The sequence below is a fragment of the Pagrus pagrus genome, assembly GCF_965226575.1.
Source record: "Pagrus pagrus genome assembly, chromosome: 12".
In the NCBI taxonomy this organism is placed as follows: domain Eukaryota; kingdom Metazoa; phylum Chordata; class Actinopteri; order Spariformes; family Sparidae; genus Pagrus; species Pagrus pagrus.
Window position 1 is genome coordinate 2,197,443 of NC_140196.1, and position 13,808 is coordinate 2,211,250.

At 42.3% G+C, this 13,808-nt stretch overlaps 1 protein-coding gene and 1 long non-coding RNA gene across 7 annotated transcripts in view; both read right to left on the reverse strand.

Moving 5' to 3' along the window:
- Window positions 1–31: 31 nt before the first annotated feature.
- On the reverse strand, window positions 32–1,614 carry LOC311266006. Its single transcript, XR_014623654.1, has 3 exons — window positions 1,529–1,614; window positions 431–482; window positions 32–191 (listed from the first exon to the last, which is right to left on the reverse strand). It is a non-coding gene; the product is annotated as an uncharacterized lncRNA (long non-coding RNA).
- Window positions 1,615–3,254: 1,640 nt separating this feature from the next.
- kcnq3 (potassium voltage-gated channel, KQT-like subfamily, member 3) overlaps window positions 3,255–13,808 on the reverse strand; it is a 94,407-nt gene continuing 83,853 nt past the window's right edge. For 4 of the 6 annotated variants that reach the window (XM_084368643.1, XM_084368646.1, XM_084368647.1 and 1 more), the window contains 5 exons: window positions 13,591–13,722; window positions 13,405–13,500; window positions 13,027–13,111; window positions 11,715–12,312; window positions 3,255–6,891 (listed from right to left, as the gene is read on the reverse strand). In XM_084368643.1, coding sequence (XP_084224769.1) covers window positions 6,758–6,891; window positions 11,715–12,312; window positions 13,027–13,111; window positions 13,405–13,500; window positions 13,591–13,722 — 1,045 coding nt within the window. In that variant the 3' untranslated portion in view covers window positions 3,255–6,757. Of the gene's footprint in view, window positions 6,892–10,904; window positions 12,313–13,026; window positions 13,112–13,404; window positions 13,501–13,590; window positions 13,723–13,808 lie in introns of those variants that run through there. The other 2 variants (XM_084368645.1, XM_084368644.1) reach the window with 2 other exon arrangements.

Genomic DNA, 13,808 nt, shown 5'->3' on the forward strand with positions numbered 1-13,808 from the left:
TGAAGTGCATAAAGGCGACTCACCTGCTCCTCGAATCCTCCTGTAAACTGTGCGGCGCTGATGGTCCTCCTGCAGCATCAAACCTCGCCCAGTGTATCACACACCTCCGGTCAGATAAGGATTAAACGCTGCCTGTTTTCCCCCCTCTGAACAGCACCGGTTGGCAGCAGGTTGGCAGCTCACTGAGCTCTCTACAAAAAAAACAACAAAACACGGTGTCTGGCTGCAGGCTGGGCACTGATCCCTAACACACTGCAAAAAATATCTCCCTTTTAAAGAGGCACTGACCCAAACTCACCTGCACTCATCATTCAGATGCAGCGTTATTATAACAAACAGTCATAATGAGCTCAGTCTAAAACGATCATCTGGTCTGTCTCATCTTTAATGTTCTGCCTTTGTTCTGGTGGTGTTTCTGCTCCGTACTTACCTGACATCACCTGTCAATTAAACAGTGTGGGTGGTACCGTGGCGTGTTCCTCCTGAAGGTTCAAAAGAACAAACGCAGTAAATCTCAGTGTCGCAGTCAAGAGCAGCGACACCGAGAGACAAGACGAGGACTGTGAGGTGTTGAGACTCGCTTCATCACGATACGATATCATATCGACTCTTTGGACAACGATTCGATTCGATACAAGAGCCTGTGATCGATATGAGATGATATCATACGTCCATTTAACACGATCAGTAACATTTATATCAACTCACAAAGAGCAACTAAAATATGATGACAATTTTATCATTGGAAATATTATTTCATCAATGATTTCAGACATTTAAATGGAAAACAATCTGTTGTTTTTAATAAAAAGAAGAAAAATAAACTGGATCAGCGTCCCACACTGCATGACACACTTCTGATATAACGTGGGACATCTGAACCAGGGCGGCCCAAAGTGGGGCCAAACTTCTATACTTTTTGAAGATGAAGGATCCTTAATTATGAATTATTTTTCATAATCTGAGCACAGGTTTACACAATAAAGTCGGTCCATTAAAGGAACTCCACAGTCCCAGTAAAACACCCACAGGAAACACAGATTCCTCCTTATTCACCTCTTTAACTGCCAGATTTATACTGAATGTGTGTGAAGTGTAAAAGAAGAGATTTTACTTTGTGTTTTATGAGCAAACAAATACAAACATGAAAGCAGCAAGAGCAGGGTCTTCAGAGCTGCCTCGAGACGAAGACCGATCTGGACAGCCCAGTAAACCTGCGCCACACTGAAATATAATCATTTAAGTAGTGTTGAATGGTGAAATGTAACCAGGATGTCTAGACGTCTTTAAACCTGCCAAACTCTCTCAGAGCTGCAGAGCTGACGTCATCTGGATTCATTTGGCTTCTCTCAACACAGTCTGACTAAATGTGCATGGTGACGATAACATGGGGGGAAAGATCAGCATGATTACTGTCAGGATGGACATCAACCTGAAGCCCACCTGCAGCTAATGTGGCTGTTAGCTTAGCATTTCATGTAGCACACATGAGACTTGTATCTCCAGTCCTCACTTGTCCCTCTCTTACCTGGTGGAGGGACTTATCTCTGTCCTCATGTCCACAGCAGGTTATCTCCAGCCCAGAGCTGCAGCTCACTCAGAGGACTTTCTGACCCTGTTCTGATCTGAGTGGGTTTCTCTGTTTGGTTCCTGGTTTCAGGAAGCTGCTGTCCAATCACATGCTTCTCTCCAATCAGCCCTGTGAGTGACACCTGAACAAAGCCAAGGCCCCGCCCACCATCCAGGTGTCTCCTCAGCCCATCCGTCCATTTTCTTTCTTTTTGTTTCACCAATATAATTAAAATGTGTGTGAAGCATTCAAACACAATTAAAAAGGTTTTTGCTGCAAACCACAGATATGAAACTTTATATATTCTTTCTTTATTTAGACTATTTATACTGTGTATTATGGATCGACTGATTATCAGATCTGATATTCAATATCTTTCTGACTGTCAGACCTTCACAGTAAAAGTAATCAAGCCCTCACATGTAATCTTCAGGTTTCAACTCACCTTTTTTTCCCCATAATTTCACCATGAAGTGATGGTCAGAGCTATTATTGAGCCTGATATCAGTTTTAACAAGTATTAACATTCTCACAATAAAGTTTTGATCCACTTGGACGCGTCACTGCTGCGTTAAAGCTTTCAGTTTATTTCAGGAGTGAGTTTTAATCAGAAGGGTTACCTGCTGAGAGGGGACATCTTTTTACAGTGTGGGTAAATGGCCGTAATAAGCCGCTGGAGTGACATACGAGCCGTGGGGGAACATCAGTGAATAACAGGAGTGAATGTGAGTCTTTAATGACGGAGGGACCGGTGGGCACTTTGCTCGCCTTGGCATTCACAGTCGGACACATTCAGGCACACAGCAGAGTAACTGGCAGAGGAGGAAACCAGGGCTGCTGAGGGCCTGGGAACAGCTGCCCCCGGGACAAGAGACGCACAGTTTCAGGTGATAACTCATTAAATTAAATGATCTGAGGAGTAAAATATAACTGGCACTCATTGGCCTCATACATTATGGGCCATCATTCTCATGCTCATTAAGCTGGACACTGAGAAACTCAAGGTGATAAAACGCACATCAACCATATTTTGTGAAAGTACCAGCAGTCATCTTTGTAATATTGTGACAATATTGATATCGAGGTATCTGATTAAAAAAAATCAGCCCTTTATGATGTGCTTCATCTCATGTATCCAGATACATCCAGAAATATCGTGGTGTCATTTAAAGGCTGTGTCGCCCTCGTAGAGCCTGAAGCTGAAATAATTAAAGTGTGTGTCTGTGTGTGGCCGGAGGTGACGGGGTGATTAACATCTAACTGGTTCATCCTCTTCAGATCAAGAGTTTAGGACATAGAGGTGATTTGTTCATTTCTAACAAAGTGACAGACGTCCTCAGATAAATGATCCTATAGGACTGTGAAAATACGTCATTATAAAGACGACACAGCCAACAGAGTCGTTAGTGACGTCGTCTCCTAACTGAAACATTGTACAGCTGCTCCTGTATATCAGCAGCTCACAGAACTGAACCAGAACCAGAACTGCAGTTGTCAAAATGAGCAGATTTATTGTGAAGTTCATCTTTTTTTCTACCTTTTCTGAGCCCAGCTGGCTCCATGTTGGTGTTGATGAGACGATGTAGTTCACTGAGCGCTTGGTAACCAGCTGATTATCGATCAGATCAGTCATAACAGTTCATCTCATATTCATATCATCAACATCCACTCGTACAACTTTTTTCAATTCAATACTTTATTAATAACTGGTGCAATTGAAAAGACAAAAAATAAAAAAATCAAGTAAGAATACATTTGCATATTATATCATCAAAACAAAAAAATATTCAAAGTGGTCTAATACAGAATAGAAACGGCGAGTAGCCTTTTTTTTTTTTTTTTTTTCAAACTGGAATGAGAAAAATGATGCACAGCTCTGAAGGCCACTAGTGTAAAGTTGTCCAAACTTCCCTCAAATGAAACCTAAGAACATCGAAACTGTTTCTGACCCAAGAAAAAAAAAAAAAAGCTGCTGTCAGTGAACTGGCACAAAGCTGTCTGTAATATCCAACCAGCACGGTCATAAAGACTTTTACTTTGTCGTCGGAGCGTCGCGGCTGCATTCACACGAGAACAGCAGGTTTGATTTTTAGACATCTTTTTGTATTTCGCTCACATCTCGCTGAGAAGACAATCGTGTCATCTCGGAGGCCACAGAGGAGGTCCACGGGTCCGGCTGAACTTTCTGTACCGTCAACAGAAATTAAAAGATACTGTGCAGCTAATTTTGTGCTATTTTTAGATGTTGTGCAGCTTAGCCATCAAAGTGTCCGGCCAGTTTCATTAACGGTTACACGCTGTGTTCAGTTTACACATTTTGGCACATTTCAGAAGTGGAAGTGAAACTGGAGCTGTTGAGTTTTGTTCCAGAAGCAAGAAAACCTTGTTTAAATCACATAAAACAGTTGTGATGATTAAAAATCATCACAAAGACATTAAACTACTCGACACCCTGACATCTGGAGTTTGACTAGCTGGAACCATCAGACTGTGGTGAGTTACACCATCTGGACTAAAGCATGTTGATTAATAAATAAATAAATAAGTAAATAAATGAAGAACAGGGATCGCTGACGTGTATGGTGTTTGTTTTTGGGCTACTTGGGCTAAAAAGTTGGGTGCTTCATGGAAAAGATAGCATCGTGACAGCTGTAGTTATTTGAGTAGGTAATTATAAATTAGGAGTTGAACTTCGTTACAATTCATTAAAAGTGTTAAACTAGAACACATTCCAGTTTTTAGGAAAGTCAGCGAGCTCTGAATTGCTCTGTTAGCTTCTGTAAGTGTGGAGCAGCCAGCTGAAGGTGACATCAGGACTTCAGCGCTCTAAAAAGGCAACGAGTCTGAAATAATGTGGCAGAAACTATTTAAAATCTCATGTAAGAGTGCGTACACGTAGGTGGAAACATGCTAATCTGGTTTAGACACTTGCTGATTAGCTTAGAGACGCTAATTTATACATGTTGACAACTAAAAATGACAATGTTGTTTCTGCTAAACGAGAATGCAGACGATAGTGACAGTAGCTGGCTCACACTGTGTTCAGGTTAACTGAGCTGGACTCGACAGTGAGCAGCTGTACAGACTCTGGCTTTTCCAGATATTTGTCGTTTTTCGACACAGACGGCCAAGTTTTATTCCAAACAGCCAATTACTTTGAAAACCCGACAGTCCGAAACGTACCTCATCGGACTGAAAGCCCATTAAACCGACAGCCTGTCATCTCCCGGCTCCAAAGGCCTGTTGTTCCAAAAATACTTTCCCAGGAAATATATCTTTGTGTTTTTGAACGTGCAAGAAAGGACGAAATCGGATGACCTTTAGCCTCATAGTGAGGTCACCTCAGTCACCATGGTAACAATAATATAATGTGCTTAATGCTGTGAAACGGTCACAGTGATCTGATCATGATTTCTGGACACTGCTGGTGGTCCGAGCCCATCAACACACAACTGGGCCTGAAGGAGGCGACACCTCAAGTGACGTGTGGCCAAGGCTGTTGTGGGCCACATGTCTGGCCCAGCGGGGCCCGACTTATCCAGAACTGAACCGAATGTTTTAATGCAGCTATCGGCTCTCAGCCTGGATGACGTCAGATGTCCCGCGTCCCACTCATATTTGGCCCAATAGTACCGGCTACAGTGTGTATTTCCAGAACAATGGGTCTCCGGAGCAGTGGAGGTGTGTTTACAGTGTAACAGGCTGTCAGACAAACGGGCTTTTGGACTATTTGGGTCCTGGAATAACGGGCCGTTGGAGCGGTGCCATGAGTCTGAGTGACAAAGCACTTTTAAGGTCGGCTACATGTCAGCATTTTTGGGAATATGCTGCTTCATCATCCACCTCAGTCAGATGAGAGTTTGAATATCGGTTTCATCTCTGCGTGTGCGGTACAGAGACGGACGTGTTAGCCTAGCTTAGCACAAAGACTTCAGTCTCGTGATAAAATGTAAACATTCAGATGTTTTGTGTAAAAATGCAGCTCTCACGCGGATATTACCGACAGCTTTGCTCTGCTTTTTTCGACAGCTCTAGCGAGAAAAGCACGACCAAAATAAACTAAAGAAATTACATTGAAAAGAACTGTACTGTCAAAGGCCAAGGCACAAATAATTTGTAGCAATTAAAAATGTCCATAAAATTACAGGTTATGTAGAATGTGTCGATCAGTGCATTGCTTGGTATGCAGTTACAGTGAGTACAACCATACTGAACAGAATAATCACAGCAAGCAGTATTGCCCTCTTGACTACATGGATGCCATAAAGTGCTCCTTTTCATTCAGAATCGATGCACATACAGACGAGATCACACACAGAGTCCGAGAAAAATAAATGACTCGTCTGAGTCGGATGTACGAGAGCAGGAATGTGTCGGAAAAAGTTGTTTTAAGTACAAACGTTGCTTCATCGAGGGACCAGATTATGGCTTCGAAAGGACAGGAGGAGGAGTTTTGATTTAAGCCATCAGGAAAAATATGAATTTTTGAAAACACACGGTACCGACATGTGATACAGTGTGCAGAAGTGAAGAAGTGTACGAAGCCGTTTGTGCTCCAGCAGGATTATTAAACAACTGCTGCATGTTCGAGCTTCTTGCTGCTTCTACATTCAAAAGAAAATCGCCTGCTGAAGGACAAAAAAAGTGTGAATGTCTGCTACAACTTTGAACCAGTGTTTCCTCTGTGAGTCACCACGACAAGGACAAGACATTGAAATTAACTAAATTTTGCTTAAACTGCCCGAACGAGTCAATAATGTCTGGTGCCAGAGGATAAAGATAAACACCCTGATTGTTAACGTAGCGTCCAAAAAATGTGCAGGAACACCAACATGTCATTGTGTGTCACACAGAAAACAGAAAGATCAGGGATCAGGTGCTCTTTTGGGCGGTTAATCTGGGGGTTTACTCTTAAAAACAACATTATGTGTTAAAGAAAATGTTTGGTTGACCAAATCAAAGCAGAATATTACACAGACAAGGAGAGGAAACACCACTGAGGCCAATATTGTATGTCAATTCCAGATATAATCCAATCAATTTATAATGAATACAATAGCACCTCTTACAGTTTAAACCAAATGATATGAAAATGCTGACACGGGGTAAAGAGTGCTGCAGGGTTTTTATTTATTACAGCTGTAATATGAAAAATGTTTCACGTCATCGGTCAGCTGTCGCCTTTTCTCAGTATCTCAGTGTCCTGGAAGACAATTTATTCCGTTTTAACATCTTACGAAATGTTAATTTAACAGTAATTTGCCATGTAAATATAAACCAATGCTGTTTGTTTCCAGTGATATCCTGAAACCGATACACGTCTGTAAATTTAGAAAGGAAGCAATAAGAGTTTTAACTTTTGAATGGAAGCGATGTGACTGTAGTTCACAGGTTATTGTGACACGACGGTGCGAGGCAACAAAAAAACACTGGATGAATGTGGAAAGTGAGTTTCTTTCTGACTGAGCAGCTCCACTGTGATCAGATACAACAAGCTCAAAAGAAATAAAATAAACCAGAGGTGAGACGGCACAACTTTTACATTTCTGTGCAGCGGAAATCATGTTGAGTCTGAGTTCAAGTGAATGAGCCGAAAGCATCACGAAGCTACAAAACAGCATAATACAAAAGCGAGACTGTACCGAGTGCTAGTTCAAACAAACAAAAAGACAAATCACTACAGAAGGAAACAGAGTTCACATTCATTAATCCTGCGGAGTGTGTCTGGTGACATGAAGTGAAACACTAAATGTAGAATGACGATGTGGAGTCATTCTGGATGATGTTTCTCGCTTCAGAGGCACAATGAATGAGCGTCTACAGGGATATATCATCGTGTTATGATCTTCGTTTCTATATGTGGCGACAATTCGTGTCTGCATTGCAAGATGATTGATTTTTAGAATATATAATTGAATGGGTTTCAGTAGCAGAAGATAATAGTACCTGTAATACAATAAGATTAATAGATATTAAGTGTTTGGTTCACCTCGTTCAGTTCACAGTCTGCTGCTGCCTCCACAACGGGCTTCAACCTGAGCCGCAAACTAAGTTTCAACCTGCTGGGAGCGTAAGGCGGGTTTGAGTTAGCCACAACCGGACAACATAAGAATCAGTCTCATTCAGTGTATTCCTGCAGCCGTCAGCATGCGAGCCACTGAAAACTGCAATAAATGGGACCAAATGATGCCTTCAGCTGTCTTCAGTAGGGTGTTTGAACTCGTAGCGTCTCTTTTTCTGTTGCCACGGTAAAAAAAACCCAAAAAAAAGAAACGACAGGATTTCTGAACAGCCTCTTCTGTTGTATTCAAAGATCAGGACATCTTGTTAATTATCAGCTCATCCTCATCAGAAAAACAACCATATAGGTCGACTGTGCAGCAGCTTACTGTGACCTACATTTATGTTTATTGTTAGACGCTGACCGTTTGTAGCAGTATCTTAACGGCAGCAAAAGAGGAAGTCAGGCGACGTAGTATAAGGAGCGACAATCGAAATTAAACAAAAGTGGCGCACGGCTCAGCACGAGTGTTATTTTTATGTCCAGCGCCGTCGTTGTGTGAGGAGCAATAATAAGAGTCTAAATTCAACGCCTATGTGCCCAGCGCCTTACCTTCAACTTCTACTTGCAAAAGGGAGTTGGACACACACTGAACACACTTGAGCCATCGACTTTAGGGTGTTAAGTCTGTTTCGACATGGCTGATTAAATCTTCACACCTGCAGCACGACATGGAGGCAAAAAGTCGTCCACTCAACGACCCAAATGCGAGTCATGTGACTGTTGTCTCGAGTTGTAATCAGGCAGTTTACTTGTTTGTGCTCGTCACATAAAATTGCAGTTAAATATTTGTCCGGTTGTTGCTGCTGCAAACCCTCCGGCCCTAAATCAAACCAAACCTCCACCCTTCTGCTCAGTAAACCAAACAAACACTCTCAGCAGGTTTGAATCATTTGAACCTCCCGTTGAAGCCCAGCGTGGACGCCCCCTTTATAACATCCCGACTCTGAAGGTGCTTTAACATGCTATAACTGTGTAATAATCCATGTGTGTAGATATAGTTGGTTGTCAAATATTACATTCAGTATCTGTGTCGTCCTAAAATCTAAAGTAGTAAATGCTGTTCAGGCCTTTATGTGATCTCCTGTAAAGCTCTTGTTGTTGCAGTACATGGTGCTCGGGCTCATGTTTGTTTCTTATAAAAAAATATTCAGATTTCAAGAACATTTGAACCGACGATCACTTTCTACACGTCCCTCCAGCTTTTCCAATACGTGGTGTTGTTGCTTACAGTGTGTGAGTTTGTGTTCAGAACCGGACACTCGAGTTTCAGCAGTGGTTTTTTAAGTTGCATTAAATATAGAAAATAAGAGATTTTAATGGACGGTAGAGAAGTTATTATTTTCCTGTTTTTGCTGCAGGCTTTTCTGCCAATTTACAGATATATGTTGTTTATAATGAAATGTTTATCACTGATTTTTGGATGTCTGATGCTGATATTGAGCCGTGCGACATCCAAACACTGACTCACAGCCACATTTAGTGACACATGAGTGATATGTGGGTAGATGTTGGTTTGATTTCATTAATCTGCACCCCTCTTCATCAGGATAATAATCATGATAATTCATAATAATAACAATTATTTCTAGGAGCTGAACGAGCCTGTTGAATTAGTGCTCAAAACACAATTACTCTGATTTTGTTCGGGCTGATTTCTGTGTTTGGGGACATTATGGTGAGATTTTGTCAGAATCGACGCGTATTTTTGGAGATTTCTACAGAAGCTGTGAGAGACAAAATATTCTGGTGAATAAAGTCTGAGCTGAATCATTCTCTCCTGTCTTCATCACATCAGGACAAGTATTAATTAATTAGTTCCTGGTGGGTGAAGTCTTGCTAAGATAATTTTTCTTTTTTATCCCACTTGAAAACATTTTTTGGGTCGGGTTTGTTTTGTGTTGTAATAACTGTTCTGGCCACAAGGGGGTGAAGTGCATTACAACATTATTATTTTTTGGGCACGACTCGCCCCAATCCATATTATCCCTCTTGTGGCTGAAATGAGAATTACAACAAACAACAAAAATTATCTTGATATAAAAATGTTTTTTTAAAAACACGCCAAAACTTTTCCTTTTCACATTTTTTCACACACACGAAGAGAAAAAAAAAAAAACGATTAAGAAACTTAAACACAGGAGAGAAAACTTTCTAGATCAGAGTCTGAGAATATGTCACCAGGTTTCTTTTCTCACCTGCCTCTCACGGCTTCCGTACATTTCAGATACAGCTCAGAATTAATAATGCAGATTATAAAAATTGTCTGGAGGAAGTCGGGTTATAATCGTTCAAATAATCGTGCAAAATAGGGCTTTAAAATGTGTTCAACAAGAGGTCATGTGACTAGAATGAGTCCACATAAATCCATGAGTTGAAGATTTCAGGAGAAAAAACAGCTCAGTGCAGAATTTATTGTTAGAAAACAGATCTGTGAAAAACTTCTGAATTTACTGTTTCGTTTAATCATTTTTTTTGTCATTCGTCCTTGTATTTAAGAACCTCTTAACATTTGACAACTAACTTTAGATGAGATCGTGGCTTTGTGTTTATCATGCAGTGACCTCATCACTTTATCTGCAGTAAGAGTCGTTAATAAAAACAGCTGTGGATGTGTTGGGACACGTCTGAACAACATATTTCAAATGTAGATTATTTTCGGCTGCATGATTCTATTCAGATGCAGGTTGTTGTTGTTGTTGTTGTTGTTGTTGTTGTTGTTTGGAGGCATAAAGAACAGATGTGTGAAATTATAATAATCAACAATATTAAAATGTTTTCTTATATGTATGTATCTAGTTAGTGTTTGGATTTTTTAGCTACTGTTTTCCGTTGACAATACAAATCAGTTGATCGTCAGGTTTCTCAGCAGTGATAAACTGAACTGAACGGTCGAGATGCTCAGCAGTCTTTGTAAATTAAAGACGTACAGGTGGTTTATATCCCTGAATTCATGTGCCAACAAAGCAGCAGAGATTTAGTGTTTCAAATTCCAAAATGTTGAGTTTTTTTTGTTTTTTTTTTCAGCTGGAAAAGTTTGTATGCATAAAGTGGTGACATACAACTCAAGAGCACAGTGGTGTAAAAAAAACAAAGTGACTAGATCAAAAATTCTGTTTTTTTTGGACAGAACCGACCCTCGAAGGATTTACAGCACACGTGAGAAAAGCAGAAATGGCGAAACACGACTGCCAGCAACTAACCAGTGTTTTGTTACCCAAGTCCCCCCCCCCCACTCTCACTCTGTTATTCACACACACACACACACACACACACACACACACACACACACACACACACACACACACACACACACACACACACTCAGAAACACACTCACCACACAGCATACAAAACAAGGAGACAGGAGACTTTTGGTTCCAGTATCACCCTCCAGCCATCACCCCTAGAATGGTGCATTGTCATGCAAACCATGCAAAAAACAATGAAAATGTATTCATATAAAAAAATAAGTGTTACAAAATGGCATAGCAAGTATATGTATCCATTCAATCGCTTTTTCCGTTTCCTGATATCCTGAACTTTGCGGTGTCTACACTAAAAATCGCATGCGTTACATGCAGTGCGGTTGGCTTTGCAGCGATAAAGCTTTTGGGTGTATATAGTATGTATATTAATGTTCATTTTTACTTCAGCTAAATTTTTGCGAAGAGTGCGCTGTACAGAGTTTTACTTTACAAACTGTCTGGTTTCCCTTTTTTTTTTCTGGGCAGTCTCGATGCCATGGCTCTCTGTCTGGACAGCGGTCGGTTGATGAGATTGGCGGTGGCCTCTGGAGGTCGGTGACCTCGCTCACGACCTCGCAGCATCAAGGCGGATCAGACCCACCTTTTCTCCAAATGTTTGGGTCCAGAGGTGTGGCTTTGACCCAAACTGATTCGGGTTTAGAGGCATGGGTTGGATTCAAGGTCTTAACTCAGAGTCGTGGATTTCTGTGTGTTCACACGAGCACCTCTCAGGGCGGCGTGTTCCACACAGCATCACCAAATCCCTCCCCCGTAGAGGAGAGCGGCAGGGGCCCCCCGCTGGGTGTAAAAGGGTCCGTGTCCGTGTCTGTCTCACCCTCCGCCAGGTAGCTCGGTCTGGGTCTTGTCCAGCTGGCGTTCCCAGTCGCCAACCCGGCCCCCATCGACAAGTCTATCCCTTCTTCCCCCTCCCGCTCCCCAGAGATGCTGAACCCGCTGGGCGAGCGCTCCAGCTCCTCGTGGTTCACCGATAGCATAGAGAGCGGCGAGTCGCCCCCCCGCCCCCCTGTGGTCCTGCCCAGCCCCACTGACAAGTCCTGCAGAGAGCTGATGGGCAACACTGTGGGACGTTCGGTGTAGGTGGGGATGGCAGCCGGAGGGTGGCGTTGGTGGAGGTGTGATGTCTGGGGTTGATGGTCTGAAGGCGCGTGGCTTCCACCAGCCAACCCCGGTCCCTCACCACCTCCTCTTCCTCTGCCGCAATACAGATTCCCCTTGTTGACAGGCACCTGGTACGACATGTGCGGGAATGCTTCCGAGTAGTTGAAGAAGACCCGGCGGATCTCACCGTTCCCTGTAGGCTCGCAGCTCTCCAGGGTCATGTGGGCGGCGCCCGCAGAGTCAACCTGCAGGTGCTCAGTGTGCTGAATGTGCATGTCCACCAGGAAGTCCAACTTCTTCTCCATGTCCTCCACCTGAGACAGACATTAAACCAGCAGCACAAACTGATCGTCAAATGTTTCTAATAAAAGAATTTGCTACAAGTAGACATGAAAAAAGAAAACATTTACGGGAAGGTTGTCGTCGGACGCTTAGTGACCTTGTGACTATTTCTTAATTTTAGACTTTCCAGCTCTTTGTTCCATCAAAGATTAAAAACTATGACGTTCCAACATTTTTGACTAAAGGCTCATTTATGGCCACTTTACGTACGCAAATGGACACGTCCATCTCGAACAATGTATCTGTAACTGCCCTCATATTTCCATGCATCCTTTACGTTCGTATGGATATTAAGCAGCACGTCCACTAGAGGGCAGCTGAGAGTCAAGAGGTTCTGTGAACAACAAACATGGTGACGGTGGAGGAGGATGTGTAAATGTATCTGTTCAGAAAGACACAAAAGCGAAGCAATAGATAGAGAACTTCTGGATGTCCGCCATCGTTCGATCTCTTTCGTTGTGTCCTACGGTCTTCTTACGCTTAAACTATTGGCTACACTGCCCCACGTGATTTCAGGCGGTTCTGCTCTTTTTCATGATGATGTTTGAATTGAAAATCAAATGAAATGGATTTGAAGAATTCTTACACCCCGAGTATTACTGCATCTAAAATGCTGGAAAGTCCCATTCAGGTGTCTCACGAGGTGCCACGAAATGAACAAGGTGCAATGCAGTTGTAGTCCTCACCTGTCTCTCCACCCTGACGAATCTACCCATCATGCTTTGGTCTTCGGCATCTGGCATGGGGGCTTTGGCTATGTAGGTCTCATGCCTGGAACAAAAGGACACTGAGTAGACGTGGACTGCACAGACAATCGTTACGGGGAAATGATGAAAAGATTTACCTGCACAGAGTAACTACTTTAGAAATAATTAAAGCTGCTCAACATTGGAGCTGATCACAGACTACTAGAAGATATAATGTACTTCATGATAAGAGGAACAAGAAGAAGATGTAACCAGGAAAAATTTGTATATGACGTTATTAGAGGGTAAAATACTGCAGTATAATCTTATATCATTGTCTTGTCTATTCCTTCGGTTTTATAAACAGTGTGACAGTACCTGGGCGACTGATTGGGCGGGTAGGTGAAGGGCGTTTTCTGAGTTTTCTTCTGTTTGGGGGTTAGGGGGGGTCCAGGGGCAAGAATCATGTCGATCCTTAAAGGAAGAGAAACAGGATGAGCTCGAGGGAGTGACAATATTAACTTTACTTGATCAGACTCCCTCATCTGTCATGTAGCTGCTGACCTTGTCTGGAGGTACTTAATTCTACAGAGCATGTCCAGGTGTCCAGCAGAGTACTGCTCTATCACGTCTTTGACATCGTAAGGCCTCAGAGTCTCCTTAAACCGCTTCTTGTTCAGGAGGAACTGCATGATCCTGTAAGACAAAGAGTTCAAATTCAACAGTTTGGACGTGAAAGTGACAGAATACATTTGAAACCACCTTGGAAAACAATCTTAGTC